We start from the raw sequence: 17,806 nt of genomic DNA, 5'->3' as shown, positions 1-17,806 counted from the left end.
TCAGACACCAGTGCTGGCTCCCGGCTGAGCTACAAACAAGTCATAATAAACTGGAAGACCAATTTCAACTGAATAATTTCTTTCAAAAGTTCAGAGCCCACAAGTTGAAGACAAACATGAATAATAAAAAAAATCTAAAGCAAACATTCTTGTTATACAACTTATTTTACCTTAACAGACATAACATTCAAAAGTCTGAGGGCTCTGGTGGGCTAACCGTCACTGCAGCTTAATTTTAACTCAGGCTTTGAAGTAGGTGAGATGTCTCTGCCTCAGGAATCCAGGATGTGCCAGCTCATGTGGGGATAAATGATTGAGGAAGCAGTCAGGAACTATTTAACAGTAATCAGTAAAATCTAAGATCCAGTTCTGGTACAGGTTTGACCTGAACAAGTTGGAGACATGATGGAACAACTAACTACTGTGAAACTTTTCTTAACCAGGGTTACTAAAAAAAAGTCTTTTAAAATATATATATATATGGAAATAATGCACTGGGAGCTGCAACTGGAAGCTTCCGCATTCATATTTTGTGCTGCAGTGCTTAATTATGATGGACCACAATTATTATCTGCCATCAGCTGCAAGTTCAATTACCCAAGTTCACCCCCCTAATGCTGAACCCAAACAATATTCTCCTTGTTTACAATGCATTTCCTGTTTTTTATGGTCTATAAATATAAATGAACTTACCAATACAGCGTGGTTGCGTGCCGCTCCAGGTCCCATCACTTTCACATTGTCTGGTTGCTGTGCCAACCAAAATGAAAGGTGTAGCACAACTGAAGGACACTTCCGATTGGTAGATAAAACTCCGTCCCTCTCTGAAACCACCGACTGGAGTACCAGGATCACCACAAAACTTGGCTGTATTCACACAAACACACAAATTCATACACAATCACATTTCAGTGTGAGCTGCTAACATTGCTGACAAGTGCTTTTTTGTGCATAGCTCAAGGACAAATGTAGATTTAGCTTTTAACTGTGACAGCTGGTACAGAGTAATAACAAGAAATGTACGTGCTTATGCCTGCTGCAGATGCAGTGTATGTGTATGTGAGTGTATGAGCTTACGTAAGCACTGTGGTAGCATGCCGTTCCAGGTGCCATTGGCCACACAGGTCAGAACAGCTGGAAATGAGAGCTCATATCCAGGTGAGCAGCTGAAGCTCACACTGCTGCCCCACTCAAAGTCACTGCCCTGCAGTACCCCATTGCTGATGGAAGGGGGCGCTGGGCAGGTCACTGCTACAAGCAAGACAGAGAGAGAGAGAAAGAGAAAGCTTGAGTGGGTGAGGTATCAGAGAGAGAAAAAAAACACTCCAGTGTTCAGCAGCTGCAGGTGGTTCTGCTGTGTCTGTCAAAAGCACTGTTATGTTAATTACGGTTTTTAAAAGCCATTAAAATTTAACAGTTTGATGAAGCTGGAGACACTTCAATCAGGTCTGTTAACAGAGTTTATACTAATCATGACAGCACAAGGATATTACATTTGACTCATACAATCAGATTTTTTTTTTTGTAATTTTTGATGTCCATCACTGATACAAGGACTGGAAAGCAAAATCTGTTTTACCAGTCTCCTCATATTTAGGGATATTATGAGATTTTATGTCGGCGGAAGAGTCCAGTTAAGACTACAGCAGTTGTACTGTTCTGTCTGTCTCTATAACAGTCACATCCTTTGAACAGAAGACTGTTAATGGTCATTTTAAAGTATAATACAAACAAATATTCTACCAATAAATTATAAAATGAATGAAATTGAGTTCTTTTTACAGTATGAGTAATGTGCCTTATATTTATTGTGACATTGGTTAAAATGTCTGCTATTATGTATGTTCAACCCTCTATGAAATAATTCCTGTTAAATTACATTAAAGATGTGTCTGTACATATGCTCTGTCAACAAGACATACTTAAAAGTTAGGGTTTACCTGTACATATAGGCATGTTCCCACTCCATGTCCCATTCTGGGTGCAGGTCCTCACCGGTGACCCGTCTTCCTCCATCCTGTATCCTGGCTGGCACTGGAAGGAAACATTCTGACCAATGGTGAAGTCCTCTCCGTAGCGTAGGCCATTAGCTGGAACACCTGGATCCCCGCAGTTTATCACTGTGGAGGTGGAAAAGAAAGGTAAGACTGAGACAGGCAACATGAAGACTGCAAACTTTTAGTAAAAGAGTGTTGAATTTGCTTGCTAGTGGAGAGAAAAGAAGATGGGGGAAAATTTAAAGTTATTTTTTCTGTTCTTTAATGTTTCCCTGGGCATTAAGCATTATTGAAAGTTAATGAAAGTTTTGAAAATAGCAGTGTATCATACTTGAAGAAAGATGTCTTACATAGAACTGCAGTGTCAGTTATTAATTTTACCTGTCTTCATACTTGATCAATCTGAGGCTGAAGATATCAAGCTGGTTGATGAATTTTTGTTCAGACTTTTCATGAATAAAATGATAGAATTTCTAAATTGAGTGAAGTCTTCCTAGAATTATTTTAGGAACTATTAAGTCCCATGACCAAAGCCCTGTCACTGTCGAATAGACAGCTGAAATGCTTCCAAACCCACCTAAGATGCTTCCCTGGCTGTTCATAAATGTGGTTTAATCTACTGTAAAAACTTTTTCCTTCAAGATAGGGGATTCTTTCTTTCTTTTCAGGAGCCCATACCAGAATAATGTTGCATCTCAGCATATTTATTTCTTTGTTCCTTACTGCTGGACACTTCAAATCTTATTTCTGCACATAGCGCATTCAAGACAGTGATGCCACTGAAAATTGGAAAACATTATAATGGTGCTGGAGGATACAGAGATAACAAAAGATGAATGGGAGCAGGTGGGCCATGAGGCACAGGTTCAAAATATTACAATGAGATTGAGATACCTATTGCACAAATAGATCATGGGTGGCTAAGTTATTCTTCCTCTTGACACTTTTTATCCCAAAAAGTCCAGATCAGAGGGTGAAATGCAATTTGTAATAGTGTTTATGGGATGCAAAGTTTATCTTGAATACTACCACAATTAATATATTTTAATTTAATATTTATAAACTTTGTGTACCAAAACCTTTTAATCACTTAATTGGTACTGCTGCAGTTACTTTATTGTTTGGTACCTTTTGTAAAGATTAAGATAAAGAAAAAAAAATGCAGCTTCAACTCTGCTCATACAGGGAAAATTAATGTTGTATCTGCACATATTTTGATAATAGTTTTCACAAAGTATTAATAATGCTGCATCTTTATTGTTAGAAGTAAATATGCCATCTGTAGCTGTTGCATTTATTTTAACATGCTGATTGTGTAGTCTAGGTAACATGCAGCACTGATTAACACTTGTTTAACCATGATTGGGGTCACATTTCATAATGTGTTAGAGCACAATGTTATGTTTTATGGTTATTTACTCTCTGTGATATCCCCATGGAGTCCAAAAAGCAAATTAGCTTAAGTAAACAACAATCAAGGTTATTCATGTTGCCCTATAAAGTCTGTAGCAGGAGCATGAAGATTTGAGGCTGACTGCATTACTCAGACCCCTATACTGTCGCAAAATAATTTAAAACCGGGCATAAAATAGGGTCGCAAAAGGCTGGAGAGAGAACCTTATAATCAGAGTTTGGGGATGTTTATGGGTTGCAGACTTGACGTCACTGCAAAGCAAGGATTTAATGCTTGGATTATATATAACTGGTAATACATAAAGCTGACAGTTTGCTCTTTGGCCTCAAAGTCACCTTAAATATGTGTTCACATTACTGATAATAACTTGAACTGTGTTTACTTGCAAGATGTAAGATACTCTTCAATTACCAATACCAATCTATAATCTGTAAATCTTAACCCCCCTCAGCAGCTTACTGGTACAGTTGGGCTGTGCTCCTGACCAGGTCCCATTGGCCTGACACTGCCTTGTGGTGGCGCCGTTGAGCAGGTATCCATCCATGCAGGAGTAGATGACAGAGTGAGAAAATGTTGTTCCATCTAAACGAAAAACTCTTCCATTACTGGGGGTGCCAGGGTTACCACACTGGACAGCTGGAGGAAATATAAGAGAATGAGAGAGAGAGTGAGAAGGCCTTGTGTATCTCAATGAGGTTCAAGTCTACGACTTTGGTTATTTAAGGAGACTCTGGAGCACATCTATAACTGGATAAGTGTAAAAGAGCTGGGCTGGGTTAGATCAAGTCAAAGTGTCCTCCTACGTTTACAGAAGGGCTGCGTGCCGGACCAGGTCCCATTAGGGAAACACATCCTCTCTACAGAACCGTTTAGATGGTGGCCCTCTGAGCAGCTGAAGTAAACCTTGGAGCGGATTCTGAAATCTGTTTGTTCTCTTGAACCGTGAGAAGGAATGCCAGGATCGCCACAGGATCCAGCTGTGTCACCTAAAGGGACAGAAACATAGCGTGAGTTATCCCAACATCAAAACCAGGAATCTGGAATCAACACAAACCAGCTGCATCCTGTACAAAGACGGAATCGATTTCAGACTTTGAAAATGACATTTAAAATTCAAACTAGAAAAGGGGAATCATAGCAATGCAAAAAAGTGATCTTCACAAACTGGTAATTATTCACTTACACAGTTGATGGTTCATTTAGACAGCATTGTAAACAGAGAAAGTCAAGGTAAAGTTTTCATTTACTGTAAATTTAGAAACATGTATATTCTTGTGGTTACTTGAGTGTGAAGCAGCTTCTAACAAATAGTAGTGGACTGCTTATAAATGATGGTGACAAGGGGCATATGTTTGCCTTAACAGTGTTTGTGTATATTCTTATGGGTGGATGGGTGGCAAGTGTGTGTGCTAGTGTGTGTACGAGATCCTCGCTCTGCCCTTGCAGAGCAGCCTGGTCAGCAAATTCTGCCTGTCAGACAGAGCACGCTCCTGGGAAAATGCACACACTATTACACACAACCACACAAGTTGTCTCTCACATCTACAAGCCCTGACAAATAACTTGTTTTTTTACAAAAAAATGTGTGGTCACCATTCTTATTCCTGCCTATGTTGTGAAATTACATTGGTTTATGTGTGCATATAATGACTGAATTCTTAAAATAACAGAACACAAATTGAGATAAGTTCAATCCATCCATTTTCTACACCACTTATCCCACTGGGGGTCGCGGGGGGCTGAAGCTGTCATTGGGCGAGAGGCGAGGTACACCCTGGACTGGTCGCCAGCCAACCGCAGTGCTGACATATAGAGACAATCAATGAGGTGCACTCATATTCACACCTACGGCCAATTTAGAGTGATCAATTAACCATGAGCGTGTTTTAGTTGGTGTTTGAATGAATAAATAGTAAATAAATAAACAAATAGTAAATTTTCTTCACAGGTCCTGATTTTCCACGACCCCAGGCTAAAGAGAGGAGGGAGGACAGCCAGAGTCAAGGCCGACATATTTGACATGTACGTGTGTCGCTCAGCAGCCAAGGTCGAGCTTAACAGCATTTCTTTAGTCCGGGCCTTTGCACCCCTGGTAATATGCCTAGCAACCACCAACAGTTTTCAGGTGCTTAGAACATACACACGACAACCAGCAGGAAGATGTGGCATCCCTCCTTCCTGCCCTAACAGTATGCTAGGCTATGTTTAAGCACTACATCTACCCATAACTCCACCCTAAAGCTGTTGTTTTTGTTTTGTTTTCATCAGATTATTTTCCCATGCCCTTGGTAATGTACAAAGACATCCAGAGCATGACCTGGGTTGTGTCAATCCTCCTTCCTGCCTGATGGGGCCCTCAGGTGGGTGTACTTGCCATTACATGCCTTACCTCAACCTCAAATTTTAGTCATGACTACATGCCTAAAACTTCTGCACAGTACTGTATGTTGATTATAAATCATATGAATACAGAGGCAGATGCACATAGGTAAATGCTGAGTATATACCTCAACAACCATTTGACTGATGCGTGTAATTTCAGTGGACCAATGTTTTCTTTGGTTGACGACAGGCCTGGTAGTTGAATTTTAGAAAAAAAGCTGCAGTTTTTTTTTTTTTTTTTAACACAAGCTAATTTAACATCAACTGTTTCAACTACTCTGTAAATATCCCAAGACTGGCAGCTAAATGAACTTATGCTCACACATCACACAAACATGACATATAATGACATAGCATCTTCTGAGATGCCTCAGGATTTTACACTCTGTTGCTCAAATGTGGTTAAAAAATGTAATAATTAAGCTCTGGATTAGGAAATATTTATAACATTATTTTTTAAATATAGGGAGCAGATTAAAAAAAATCAGTAAGAGCACAGACACACATGCACACAAGCCTTCAGGGACACCACACTACTATCAACACAGCTCCCATTGGGCCCTCTCACTCACACTCATACGCAGCTCCAAAGTCACCACGTAGCCTCAGGTGTATCTGGTCTCAACAGGGAGAACAACCAATCTACCTGATGTCACTGGTGCATGCTTGTGTGAGTGTGTGTGGCTGAATGTGTGCAAGCATGTGAGTAGGTTTGTGGGAGCGTGTTGTGAAAACTAATCTCAGTGGTTTCCCTCAGGTGACTTTGGAACAACCACTAATCGGTCACACACACGTTGGTCTGTGCACATCCAAACTTGCAAGCGCACACACACACACACACAATATCTATCTGATAGAAAGATTTGGCTGCACTCTGGCCTGGGTAAATTCATGGGTTACTGAGCTGTAGCTCCTCTGCTCAGGTTTGCAGAAGATCTCATAAAGCTGGAGCAGAAAATCTACTAGGTGTAACATTCTCACCGTCTGATTCAGAAACTTGCTGCATGCGGTGAAGCAGGGAAGGAACAGAGGACAAATAAGCCTGCTGTAGCTTCTTTTACTCTTCAGCTGGCAGTGACTTCGCCTGCTATAACCAGTGATTCAATGATTGTTTGACATTTTTAAAACTATATTTAGTAGCTAATTAGTTTCCATTAATTGTGAAAGAAACTAACTGCAGTATATTGTAGTGTAGCATGAAAGCTGAAAACAAAAGGAAAAAGCTGGGGGGACTCCATCCAAGGGTATCAACATCCACCTACTTGCACCTTGAAAGATCACTGATTAACGTGTTATATAAAGTTGTCAAATCTGTACAAAGCTGATGTATGAAAATGACAATGTGCAATTTCACTGAGGTCATAAGCCCGTGAAAGCTCTCCTAGTTGCCAGGCAATCTCATGTAGATGAGACTCGAAAATGTAAAAAAGGGTCTTGTTTTCTATGATATGGTTTTCATATGGCTTTAACAATCAGGAATTTGTTAATTGGTGGGTTTTAAAGATGCTTGAATTGACCTTGAGGCAACTTATTGTTGTTTTAAACCTGTTTCTAATACATGTGCAAACCAAACTAACTAAAGCTGAAGCTAATATCTATTGATATCATAGTGGGACAATCCTTTGCCTTTTACTCTGAGCAAGTTGCCAAACAAATCTTTCCAAGAATCTGAAATTATTTCTTTTGCCAAGACCAAAGTCTTCATCAAGAACCCGCAGGTGCTGCATTAAACAATGACGCAGAATTGGAACATTTTAATTTCAAAGCTTTGCAGCCAGTTTTCTTTAATCATGGTCAAAATCAAGGTTGTTCAGTTCATGAATTGCATGAATAAAATATTCCTGCCACGAGGCGGAGTGAGGCCAGCTATGACTTACTTGTTTATTATTCTGTCTTTGTTGAATATACCTCAAAAAAACATTAGTCCCTGCCCTTGATTTTTCTCCCTTTTAAATTTCTACTTTTAATGGAGTCTACTTTCAAGTAGGTCAGGCTCTCAGCACTCTGGTACAAGTCTAATCTCAAACTCTGTGTCTTGTAAAGCCTGACTCAAGTCAAAGTGTGGAAATTGCTGAAGACAGATACAGTGCCTATCAAAAGTATTCATCCACTTGGATGTTTTGCCCTGTTATTGATTTTATAAATCAATCAGGGTCAATATAATTTGCCTTTATTACAAAATAAAAAAAATCTTTAATGTCAAAGTGAAAACAGATTTCTACAAAGTAATATATATATAAAATTAAAACAAAAAGTGTAGAATGATTGACTACATAAATACTTACCCCTTTCAAGTCAGTATTTAAACAATGCCCCTTTAGCTACACAGCACTGAGTTTATGTGGATAGGTCTTAGTCAGGCTTGCACACCTGGACACTGCAATCTTGCTCCATTCTTCTTTGCAAACTTCTTAAGCTCTATCAGGTTGCATGGGGATCTGGCATGAACAGCCCACTTCAAGTCCTTCCACAGTTTCTTTACTGGATTGAGGTCTGGGCTTAGGCTTGGCCACTCCAGAACATTTGCCTTGTTGTTATTAAACCATTTCTGTGAAGCTCTTGCTGTATGCTTCTGGTCATTGTCTTGCTGGAAAATACATCTTTGCCTAAGCTGTAGTTCTCTTGCAGACTGTATAAGATAGTTCTCCAAGGATTATTTTGCTGCTTTCATTTTACCCTCTATCTTTTCAAGCCTTTCAAGGCCAGCTGCTGAGAAGCATCCCCACTGCATGATGCTGCCACTGCTGTGCTTCACAGTGGAGATGGTGTTTTTGTGGTGATGTGCAGTGCTTGGTGTCTGCCAAACACAGCACCTTGTCCAATGGTTAAAGAAATGTTGGTCTCATCAGACCAAAGTACTTTATTCCACTTGACCACAGAGACTCCCACATGCCTTTTGGCAATGTCTAATTTAGACTTAATATGCGTTTTCTTCAACAGTGTCTTTCTCTTTGCCTCTCTCCCATAAAGCTTCGACTGGTGAAGAAACAGGGCAACAATTGCTGTATGCAGAGTCTCCCATCTGAGCTGCTGAAACGTATTACTGCTTTAGAGTAGTCATATGTGTCTTGGTGTCCTCTCTCACTAGTCTCCTTCTCGCACTGTCACTTTGTTCATGAGGACGACCTGATCAAGGCAGATTTACACATGACCCATATTCCTTCCATTTCTTGAGAATGAATCTGAACTGAACTCCAGGGAATGGTTAGTGCCTAGGATTTTTTTGTATCCATCCCCTGGCTTGTACCTTTCAATAACATTCTCTCGGAGTTGCTTGGAGTGTCCTTTTGTCTTCATGGTTTAATAGTAGCCAGGGAAACTGATCGACAAGTAATTGGACCTTCCAGACACAGGTGTCTTTATAGTACAATCAGTCAAGATACATTTCACTAATTGTGAGACTACTAGCACAAATTGGCTGTGGGTCAGTCACTTTAAAGGGGATGCATTAAATGTTTTTGTTTGATTGACATTACTTTGTAGAAATCTGTTTTCACTTTGAGATTAAAGAGGGTTTTTTTGTATTTTTTTAGTCAACAAAGCCAAATTATGATACCATGATAGATTTTTAAAATCAATAAAAGGGTAAAACATACAAGAGGGTGAATACTTTTACAGGCACTGCACATGGACACAATTCCCAATAAGGTAAAAATGAGAGGAACTGGGTTTAAAGTTTGTAGTCTAGATACAATAATTGATGCACCTACGGGGTTAAACTGAATGTATATTATTCTGCCTGAAATGAAATGTGCAAATAACACTAATATAACATCAGAAATGCCATTTACTTATCAACAGTGGAGGAGCAGAATTGCAGACCTGGTACTTCTTTCCACAGGCTGAACTCTTATCTATACCAGGCTGTGGCACAGAACTGGCAGGTGAAAACCATGAATCACAGCTTCATAAACTATTACCCTCCCTCACCCTGCATCTCCCCTCTGGCAATCACTGTAAATAACAATGTATTCTTTGTCAACTCGTCTGGAATGTGTTTTCAGTCCGTCCGTTATATAAGCAGCCGCTGGGAACCTCTCAGTCTGCAGAGCCATAATCATGTCCCGACCCAGCCAACTGAGGACCATATAATGTAGACAGTTTGTTTATAAATGATGGAAGGTGACGAGCCTCTCTGTCTGGAGAGAGAATCTAGTCCAATAAGTGGGTAGCTATGCATATACAGTCAAACCAGCAGGGATTAATCATGTTTGTGTTAAGCAGTTTGCACAAGAGCAAGAGTGGGGTGTCTATGATACACAATATTGCCTTCAAGTCCACTCAGCACAGAACATATAAGGAACATACTTTAACTGCTTCATGTATATTATTATCTTCACTGAAAGACTTTGTAAAATAACACCTAAAAGCTGTATACAGATAGCTGAAATTAGAAAATCAAAAACTAATTGGACATGGCTCAGGAAACAGGGCTAAGGTGTATGTGAATGTAGGAGGAGGCTACAATCCATGGCCTTTTTAACAGACTGCTACTCAGATATTTTCTTTTCATGCTTTAACCCTACCATCTATCTGTCCATTAACCTGAAGACTGAGTGCAAGGGTTAAGAAAGAGAGCCTGCGGGATATAAAGGTATGAAGTGTTTGAATCTACATGTTCCAGACATCTCGCTTTTCATCTACAAGTCCTGTCTACCTATGTGTCTCTCTCTAACATCGAGGATTTGGAAGTCTGTATATTCAGTAGAGGTTTAAATGGTTACCAGAGCAGAAGGGCATGGGGGCACTCCACATCCCATTGAGCTGACAAGTCCTGGATGATTCTCCTTTCAGCTGTCTTCCGCCCAGACAGGAGTATCGAACCGTTGAACCGAATGTAAACTTATCTCCGCTCAGCACACCATTAGGGGGAGAGCCAGGATGACCGCAGTCTACAACTAGAAACCCAGAGAGACAGAGAGAGATGAAGGAGGATGGACAGTCTGTTTCGACTCAACAGAGCTGCAGGGACCTCTGAGAAGAACATGAGGCACAAGAACATGAGGTGTTCAGGTAAAAATAGATATGATATAAGTGAGAGAAGAATTTTACAGGACGTGGTGCTGGATTTGGGTTACACACTGTTACCATTTATAACCATCTTGCTTTCAACCTTCTTAGGTAGATGAGTTTTAATTCACAGAAAAAAACTTCTTTACTTACCTTGTAAGGTTTTGAGATTACTGACTATATATTTTGAAAAGCCTTGTTCATGACTTATACATTAAAGCTGAAATATTTCTACTTTATGATTAGAGGCAGCAGCTCATAATGTTAAATAGTAAATCAATTGTTTTACACATAATTTAACTCCTCATCTTAATTGCTTTCCCCTCTTGCATTTATCCAAGTAAAACATTCAAATATGCATGTAAACTGAGCTGCCAAATTGTGGAAAGAAAAAGCAACAAAATTATAGTTACATTTCATTATCATCCAAAGTTTTCAGCAAATAGTAATTTAGTGAATTTCTAAGACTCTTCTGAGAGGATTCCAGACAGAGTTTTACATTATTTAAGCTGCCAGCAAATCACAGCCTAATTAGCTTACTAACCACAGCTGATAAAACTGTTCACCGATGGAGGTCAGTTCTGCCATTAAAATCCATAATCATCAGTTTAAAGTCGTGATGACTGAAAATCTGCCAAAGGGCCCATCATTTGAGAAAAATAAACAAAAACATGCCATGCCATATTTAAATCTTTCGTTATTGTCATTGGGAGCTGCACTGGTTCCTTTTTAAAAGAAAAAGCATGATGGGAATAGCAGAAGTAGCTTAAATTACATCTAGGATTCAACAAACACTAAATTACATTTAAAACTGTTTCATACACTTTAGGTTGGAAAAGACAAGCAGACAAGACTCAATTTACCTATACATTCAGGCAGGGGTTTGTCCCACTGTCCAGTAGGTTGGCAGGTCAGAACAGGTGAGCCAAACAGGTAATATCCTGGGTTACAGTCGTAGAAAACCACTGTGCCAAAGGTAAAGTTCCCATGCTCTATTTTACTCTGTCTGATAGAGTTTGCCGGGATTCCTGGATCAGAGCAATTGACCACTATACACAGATAGACACAAAAAAGGACACGCACAAACACAAAAAACAAGAGACAGAAAAGCATGTGTTATTTGGCATAAACCAGAGAGGGTCATCTCTCTCCCCTCTCGTCCTGTTTCCAGTGATTAACACTGGGTTTGTGGCTCTTAAAATAAAACTGAACTTAATAAGGAGTAAAGACAGAAAACCTGATAAGAGCTGGTGTTCAAAAAGGATAAATTAAAATGATGAAAGCAGGTATAAGTCCTGGATCCAGCCCCCATGACATCTCAAGACTCACTATCAATACTTTTTTTACATAAATATTTTCAACAGATTGCAAATCACTGTGTAAATGAGTACAGTAACACATAGAAATCCCTGCAACCTATCTTTTCTTTCCCAAAGGCTGGAGCTAGGAGACCAAAAGAGGCATGTGAAGTTTTAAATCCACCTCAAAACTTCATTATGTTTAGGAAAGAACAGAAAAACATCTGTCTAGGAATAAACAAAATGATTTTTTTCCAATGGTTTATAAATAGAGGTGTAATGGAAAGGAGATGGATAAACAGAGATGGCTGAGTTACAAGTAAATAAAGAGAAGCATTGAGGTGGTATTAAAGTTTGGGGTATTAAATAAGGTTAGGGGTGATACACTTAACTTTTCTCCCCACCTTTACACGTTGGGGGCGGGTGGCTCCATTGGCGGTTGGCCTGACACTGAGCGCGTGAGGGCCCCTCCATTTCATAACCCCGGTTACAAACAAAGCTGACCACATCGTTAAGGTTGAAGCCGTTTCCCACTGTACGACCATATATGGGACTTCCTGGATGGCCACAGCTGACAGCTTTAAAAAAAAAAGGGAAAGACAGTATAAATAATGAATATTTGAACCCTTATAACAATTTCATATTAGACGTATGATGAGGCAACCAAAGATTATTCACAGTACATTAGAGTATTGTACTGATCCTCAGCAGAGACACAAACCATTGTTACATTAGCCAGATGAGAGTGAAATAGATAAAAGTCCTTATGTCCATATCTTATGATGTCAGCCAGTGTAAAAGTGTTACTCTCTGATGTGTATGTCAGTGTTTGGTAGCTGGTCACGTCCGTCTACTTGCAAACATGCACTGGAATATGCTGGAATATGCTATAGATTAAGATCTTGGGACAATGCTGTTAAGTAAAGCTGAACTTTTAAGGAGGATGAGAGTGGATACTAGGGCTACACAATTTGGAAAATGAATCTAATTTCATTTTTTCCCCAACATTGTGATTTAAAATGTGATTATTTTCTAAGTTCCTCATCTAATGTATTTTTTAAATAGAAAATCAATAAATTATTCTATACCACAACCAATATCAGATATATTAAACCAGGGCTGAACATTTCTAAAAAATGATCTATTTTTCATCATTTTTTCTCATATTACAAATTTAATATATATTCTGTAAAGAAGAGTGTGATTATTTCATGTTATTCTCATTTCAATAATGAAAAACATGCAAAATTAGGAAGGTAAGACTTTTTTTAAACTAAACTAAAAAATACAACTTTGCAACTAAAATTGGCTTTTGGATTGTATAATGTGTAGTAAATAACATCTCTGCTGCAAAAAACGGCAATAAACTGATATTGTGACACATTTCAGGTTAAAAAAATATTGCTCATTCTGCAATTTGAAAATTGCAGCAGGCCATATCCCAATTTAATCAAAATTTTGAATAATTGCCCAGCTCTAGTAGATAAAAGCAAGAGAAGAAAGTAATCTACTGTTGCAAGGCCTGGTTTTAATCTTTGTAAGGTTAAATGATAATATTAACCGTTGATTTAATCAGATAGTTATAAACACATGAGTATTTTGCTTTGGACTGCTCATTTAGGATTCTTTCTAAATGAATATCCCTGTAAGAAATATATTTGCCAATAAATCTACTTTTTTGGTAGCACAGAATCATGCTTTGACTCTCACAGGTATAAACTCTGAGTTATCTATGGACTCTTTGCATTTCAGCCTACTGTGGCAAATTGTAATGTTAATCATTTCAAACTTCAGTGGATAATGTTTTTAGAGTATGACAGGCAACAGCCTTGTCTTGTCAAAATGGTTTCATCTAGCTAATAATAATATGAGGATAGCATGTTTTGGGGCATTTTAAGCATTTATTTCATGAGTGAAGAACGGTGGATAGAGCTGGAAACAAGGACAGGAGAGAGGGGGAGAGACATGTGGGGACATGCAGGGTGGACTTGAACCGAGGCCATCCATGTTCATGGGGTGCAACCTTACTGCTAGGCCATCTGCACCCCAGGAAATCATAGTTTTAGGGCTGCACCGATATTAATACAAGCATCAGGTAGGGGTGCTGACACCAAGCACTCAAACTCACAACACTGCAGATACTGTACTCAGTATCATTATAGAACATGATGTTTGTCTCTCCTAATGAGAGTATGTAGTCAAAGTTGGAGCCATGTCTGCAGTTTCTGATATTCAAATCAGGATGAAAAAGTATGGGGGAATGAAAACTATGCACTGATAACTTGTAAAGACACATAATAGAACAAACAGACTTTTAAAATATCCAATTTTACTCAGTATCAATGAGAACCTAAATTTAAGTACTCGTACTCAGTCAGGAAAAATTTGGTATAGGTGCATAAACTATTGCCTTATACTCATCAAATGTCAAAAATACATAAAAGTGAGATTTTGACTTCATTTTAAAAACACAGGATTAATCCAGACATTACAAGAGAGGCCTATATAATCCAGAGTCAGGGACCCGGATGAGATGAGTTTGCCTCTCATACAGTCACTGATAAATATTTATGAGAACATCAGGCAGCTGAGAGGACTGAGGCGGTATCCTAATTTAGGGTCATTATTTAGGAGATATTAGGTCTCGCCATCTTCATTGTTAGTGATGAGTGTCCTCTGTTTGCCATTGTGTATCATAATTATGCATCCCGTTAACTTCTTTCACCGAGGCTACTTAGAAGTTTGTGTGTGTCCCTTGTCCTCATTGTTGCTGACGCCAGGCTTTTGATGTTTGTGTAAACAGGCAGTTTACAGTTCCTGCCAGCCTCTCTCATCTGCCTCTCAATCTCTGCCCTTTTAAATTTAATGCCTTACAGGGAGGAGAGGGGAAGACAGGGGAGGGGAGAAAAAAGAAACAAACTGGGTAGGTAGAAAACTGAACAGAGAAAAGGAGGCAACAAAGGAAAAAGATCAGAAGAGAGGGCAGGAGAGGAGAAGATGAAGAGAGGAGCAAAGGAGAGATGAACAAGACGAGCGCTGATTAGACAGAACGGGAAGAAGCCATATTTTTTTCACTCTATCAGGAACAATCAGAAGTTTGCTTGCTTAAAATATAAATATATCCGACATCATAAGCATCCCCTACAGCTACACACACACAATTCATACTCTCATCATCATTCTTTGTGCCTCTAAATAAGAGCCTCTCATCTCCATAATTACAGTATAATTTGGCTGTAAAATGATTTCCCTCAATTCCTCCTGCATGCAAACCCCAATAAAACAACACTGCCCAGAAAAAAACACAAATATCCACAATACTTTCACCACAAACACAAACTCATGCAGTACTGAAATGGAGAGACATAACTACAAACGTAAGCTCTCCTACATATTTTTGTTTTTCTGTAGAGGTTGAACTGAAAACAAAAAAAGAGGAAATTAAATCCCTTCCATGCTCTTTCAGACACTTCGCCGTCCCTGACATCTTTTAAACACAGTTCTAAATTAGGCACCAAACAGGCTGTCTCTTTTGGTAAATTGCCTCTCTGTTTTTGGCTTGAGATGGCACTTATCATCGCCACATTCCCCATGCCAGGCTGCTGCCTAAAACATTCAAGGCTATCACACTAGTAATTTTTAGAAGATTTTCACAGTGGCCTAAGCATGTTAGGAAAAATATCCTAGAGTGGTGATCACATCTTAAAATGCTTCCATTGAAATTGAACTACCACTTTGTTTCTCATCTGAATCTGTCTGCAGAATTTTGGAAGCTGCAAGAGCAAAATGCTTTTGCCTTAAGGCTGAAAATCTGATAAATTCTCTCAAATGATGCCATTTGAGTCTTTTGCTTGTGTCTAAAGACTACAGGCTGGATTACAAAATACAGTGGAGTTGGATTGTGGGTAATTTAAGTGCCATATTTAGATTGGGGATGCATGATATTACATGATGTATGCATTCAATAAACCTAATGCTTTGTCTTAAGAGATAGAGCATTTTGGTACATTCATACATTCAGCTGATACGTACGGTCAATATTGCAACCTCATTTGAATTGAATTGAATTGAGATGTGGTCAACTGGCAGTAAGGAAACAAGAGATCTACCACAGACATGTTGTGATCTGTGTTTTGATCTTTTGTGGGTTTGATTGGCTGTGTGAATCACTTCATTTTTTAAATGTTTTTTTTTTTTAAATGTTTCCATCTCTTTCAATATTGAGTCAGGCTGGGATATGCCAACACTATTAATATGTTGCACATCCCTAATTTTGGCAAAAAAGAAAGCCATTTGAGATAAGGACGATGATGTCTCTAGTTCCACAGCAATGATTTCACTACTGTTTAACTGCTAACACTATACTATATTGCAAATTCAATATAAAGTGAGATGTCCATAAAAAATGTAGCATTATTCTCCATCTTTGGTTGTTTATGTTTAAAAACTTGGTTTGGAGTTTAATTGGAGACCCCCCAGTCCTGCTTTCAAGGTTTAAGACTAACTGAAGTACACATCCAATATACATTTTTATAATTTCAGAACAGTTCTAAAGATGTCTCCCCCTCAGTGTCAAAAGCAATACTACCTTATAATGAATCCCTTTTAACTTTTCAGTAGTTTTACTGATGTACTTCAGGACTGTTGAGGATATTTTTCTTACGCCAAGGCCATTTTCCACTTTAACGCTGATTTATTTTTACTAAATCAGGTCTCAATCTTGTTGCCTCCAAATGCAAATTCTAATAAAACATCTTACAAAAATCATACCACATAGTAAATCTTAATCTGTCAGACATGAGGCCTTTTTCATTCGTGTGCCTCCAGAGTGATATGCAAGATGTATGATATTGATTCTTCCACTCCACAGGCCAATAAAATATCCAAACTTCAAATGCTAATAACCTAATGAAAACCTTAAGCTGGAATCACCTCTGTTGGAGAAGGCATACATTTCTGCAGGTGCTATGTTACAAACAGTAGGAACAGAGGTATTACAACGCTTTCAGAGTATCATTTCTATTCTTTCTCCTCCATTCAATCAACTCCATGCTTATTCACCCCTATGAAAACTAAAAGACAAGAGTTCATGTATTTTCTGTCCTTTCAGGATGAACAAGGTAGAAAATTAAATTTGGCATTTTTTGTCACAGACTCGCACACTGCCCATTTGACCATGTTTGAACTTTTCATTCAACTAATAAAGGCTGATCAGTAGAAAGAGACATGGTTTAGATGTTGTCAGTGGGTAGAGTATGCCTCCACACAGAATAAGTTGATTTTTAAGTTGATAGTGTGAGTCTATATAAAAAAGAAAAAGGACAGAAGAGAATCTGGGCTCTTTGTCATCTAATGTGAAACTTCAGTCCCTTTCAATAATTCCCACTAACTGCCCCTTAAGTTTGTAATTTATAGAGAAAAGGGCACTCAAACATGCTAAACTTTTCCTTGATTTCTGCAAAGAAAAACTGAAATGTATTATAATCATTAACCATCTAGCTGTAGATGTCTTTTTTAATGTTGATGTATGTTTTATTCTTATTTCTAATTCAGTTTTTATCTTATTGTTCTTAATTCTTGGTATTCTTTTGTTGCATTCTGAATCTGAAGCTGTGTAATTGTGCCTGTTTTTGGCCAAGGGCCCTCTTTAAAAAAAAAAAAAAAAAACCCAAACTATTTTTAATCTCAATGACACTTCACTGCAG

At 38.6% G+C, this 17,806-nt stretch overlaps 1 protein-coding gene across 1 annotated transcript in view; it reads right to left on the bottom strand.

Annotated features, from left to right (window-relative positions):
• The window catches only part of csmd3b (CUB and Sushi multiple domains 3b), a 367,690-nt gene that overhangs the window by 23,056 nt on the left and 326,828 nt on the right, over positions 1–17,806 (bottom strand). The window contains exons 56-63 of the mRNA XM_041808608.1: positions 12,506–12,679; positions 11,667–11,852; positions 10,518–10,691; positions 4,215–4,397; positions 3,871–4,047; positions 1,941–2,120; positions 1,078–1,251; positions 694–867 (exon numbers count right to left, since the gene is read on the bottom strand). Of these exons, the coding sequence (XP_041664542.1) occupies positions 694–867; positions 1,078–1,251; positions 1,941–2,120; positions 3,871–4,047; positions 4,215–4,397; positions 10,518–10,691; positions 11,667–11,852; positions 12,506–12,679 (1,422 nt within the window). The remainder of the gene's footprint in view (positions 1–693; positions 868–1,077; positions 1,252–1,940; positions 2,121–3,870; positions 4,048–4,214; positions 4,398–10,517; positions 10,692–11,666; positions 11,853–12,505; positions 12,680–17,806) is intronic.

The sequence above is a fragment of the Cheilinus undulatus genome, linkage group 16 (genome assembly GCF_018320785.1).
Source record: "Cheilinus undulatus linkage group 16, ASM1832078v1, whole genome shotgun sequence".
Taxonomy (NCBI): domain Eukaryota; kingdom Metazoa; phylum Chordata; class Actinopteri; order Labriformes; family Labridae; genus Cheilinus; species Cheilinus undulatus.
Note: the sequence above shows the minus strand (reverse complement) of the source record. Positions and strands in the feature narration are given on the sequence as shown.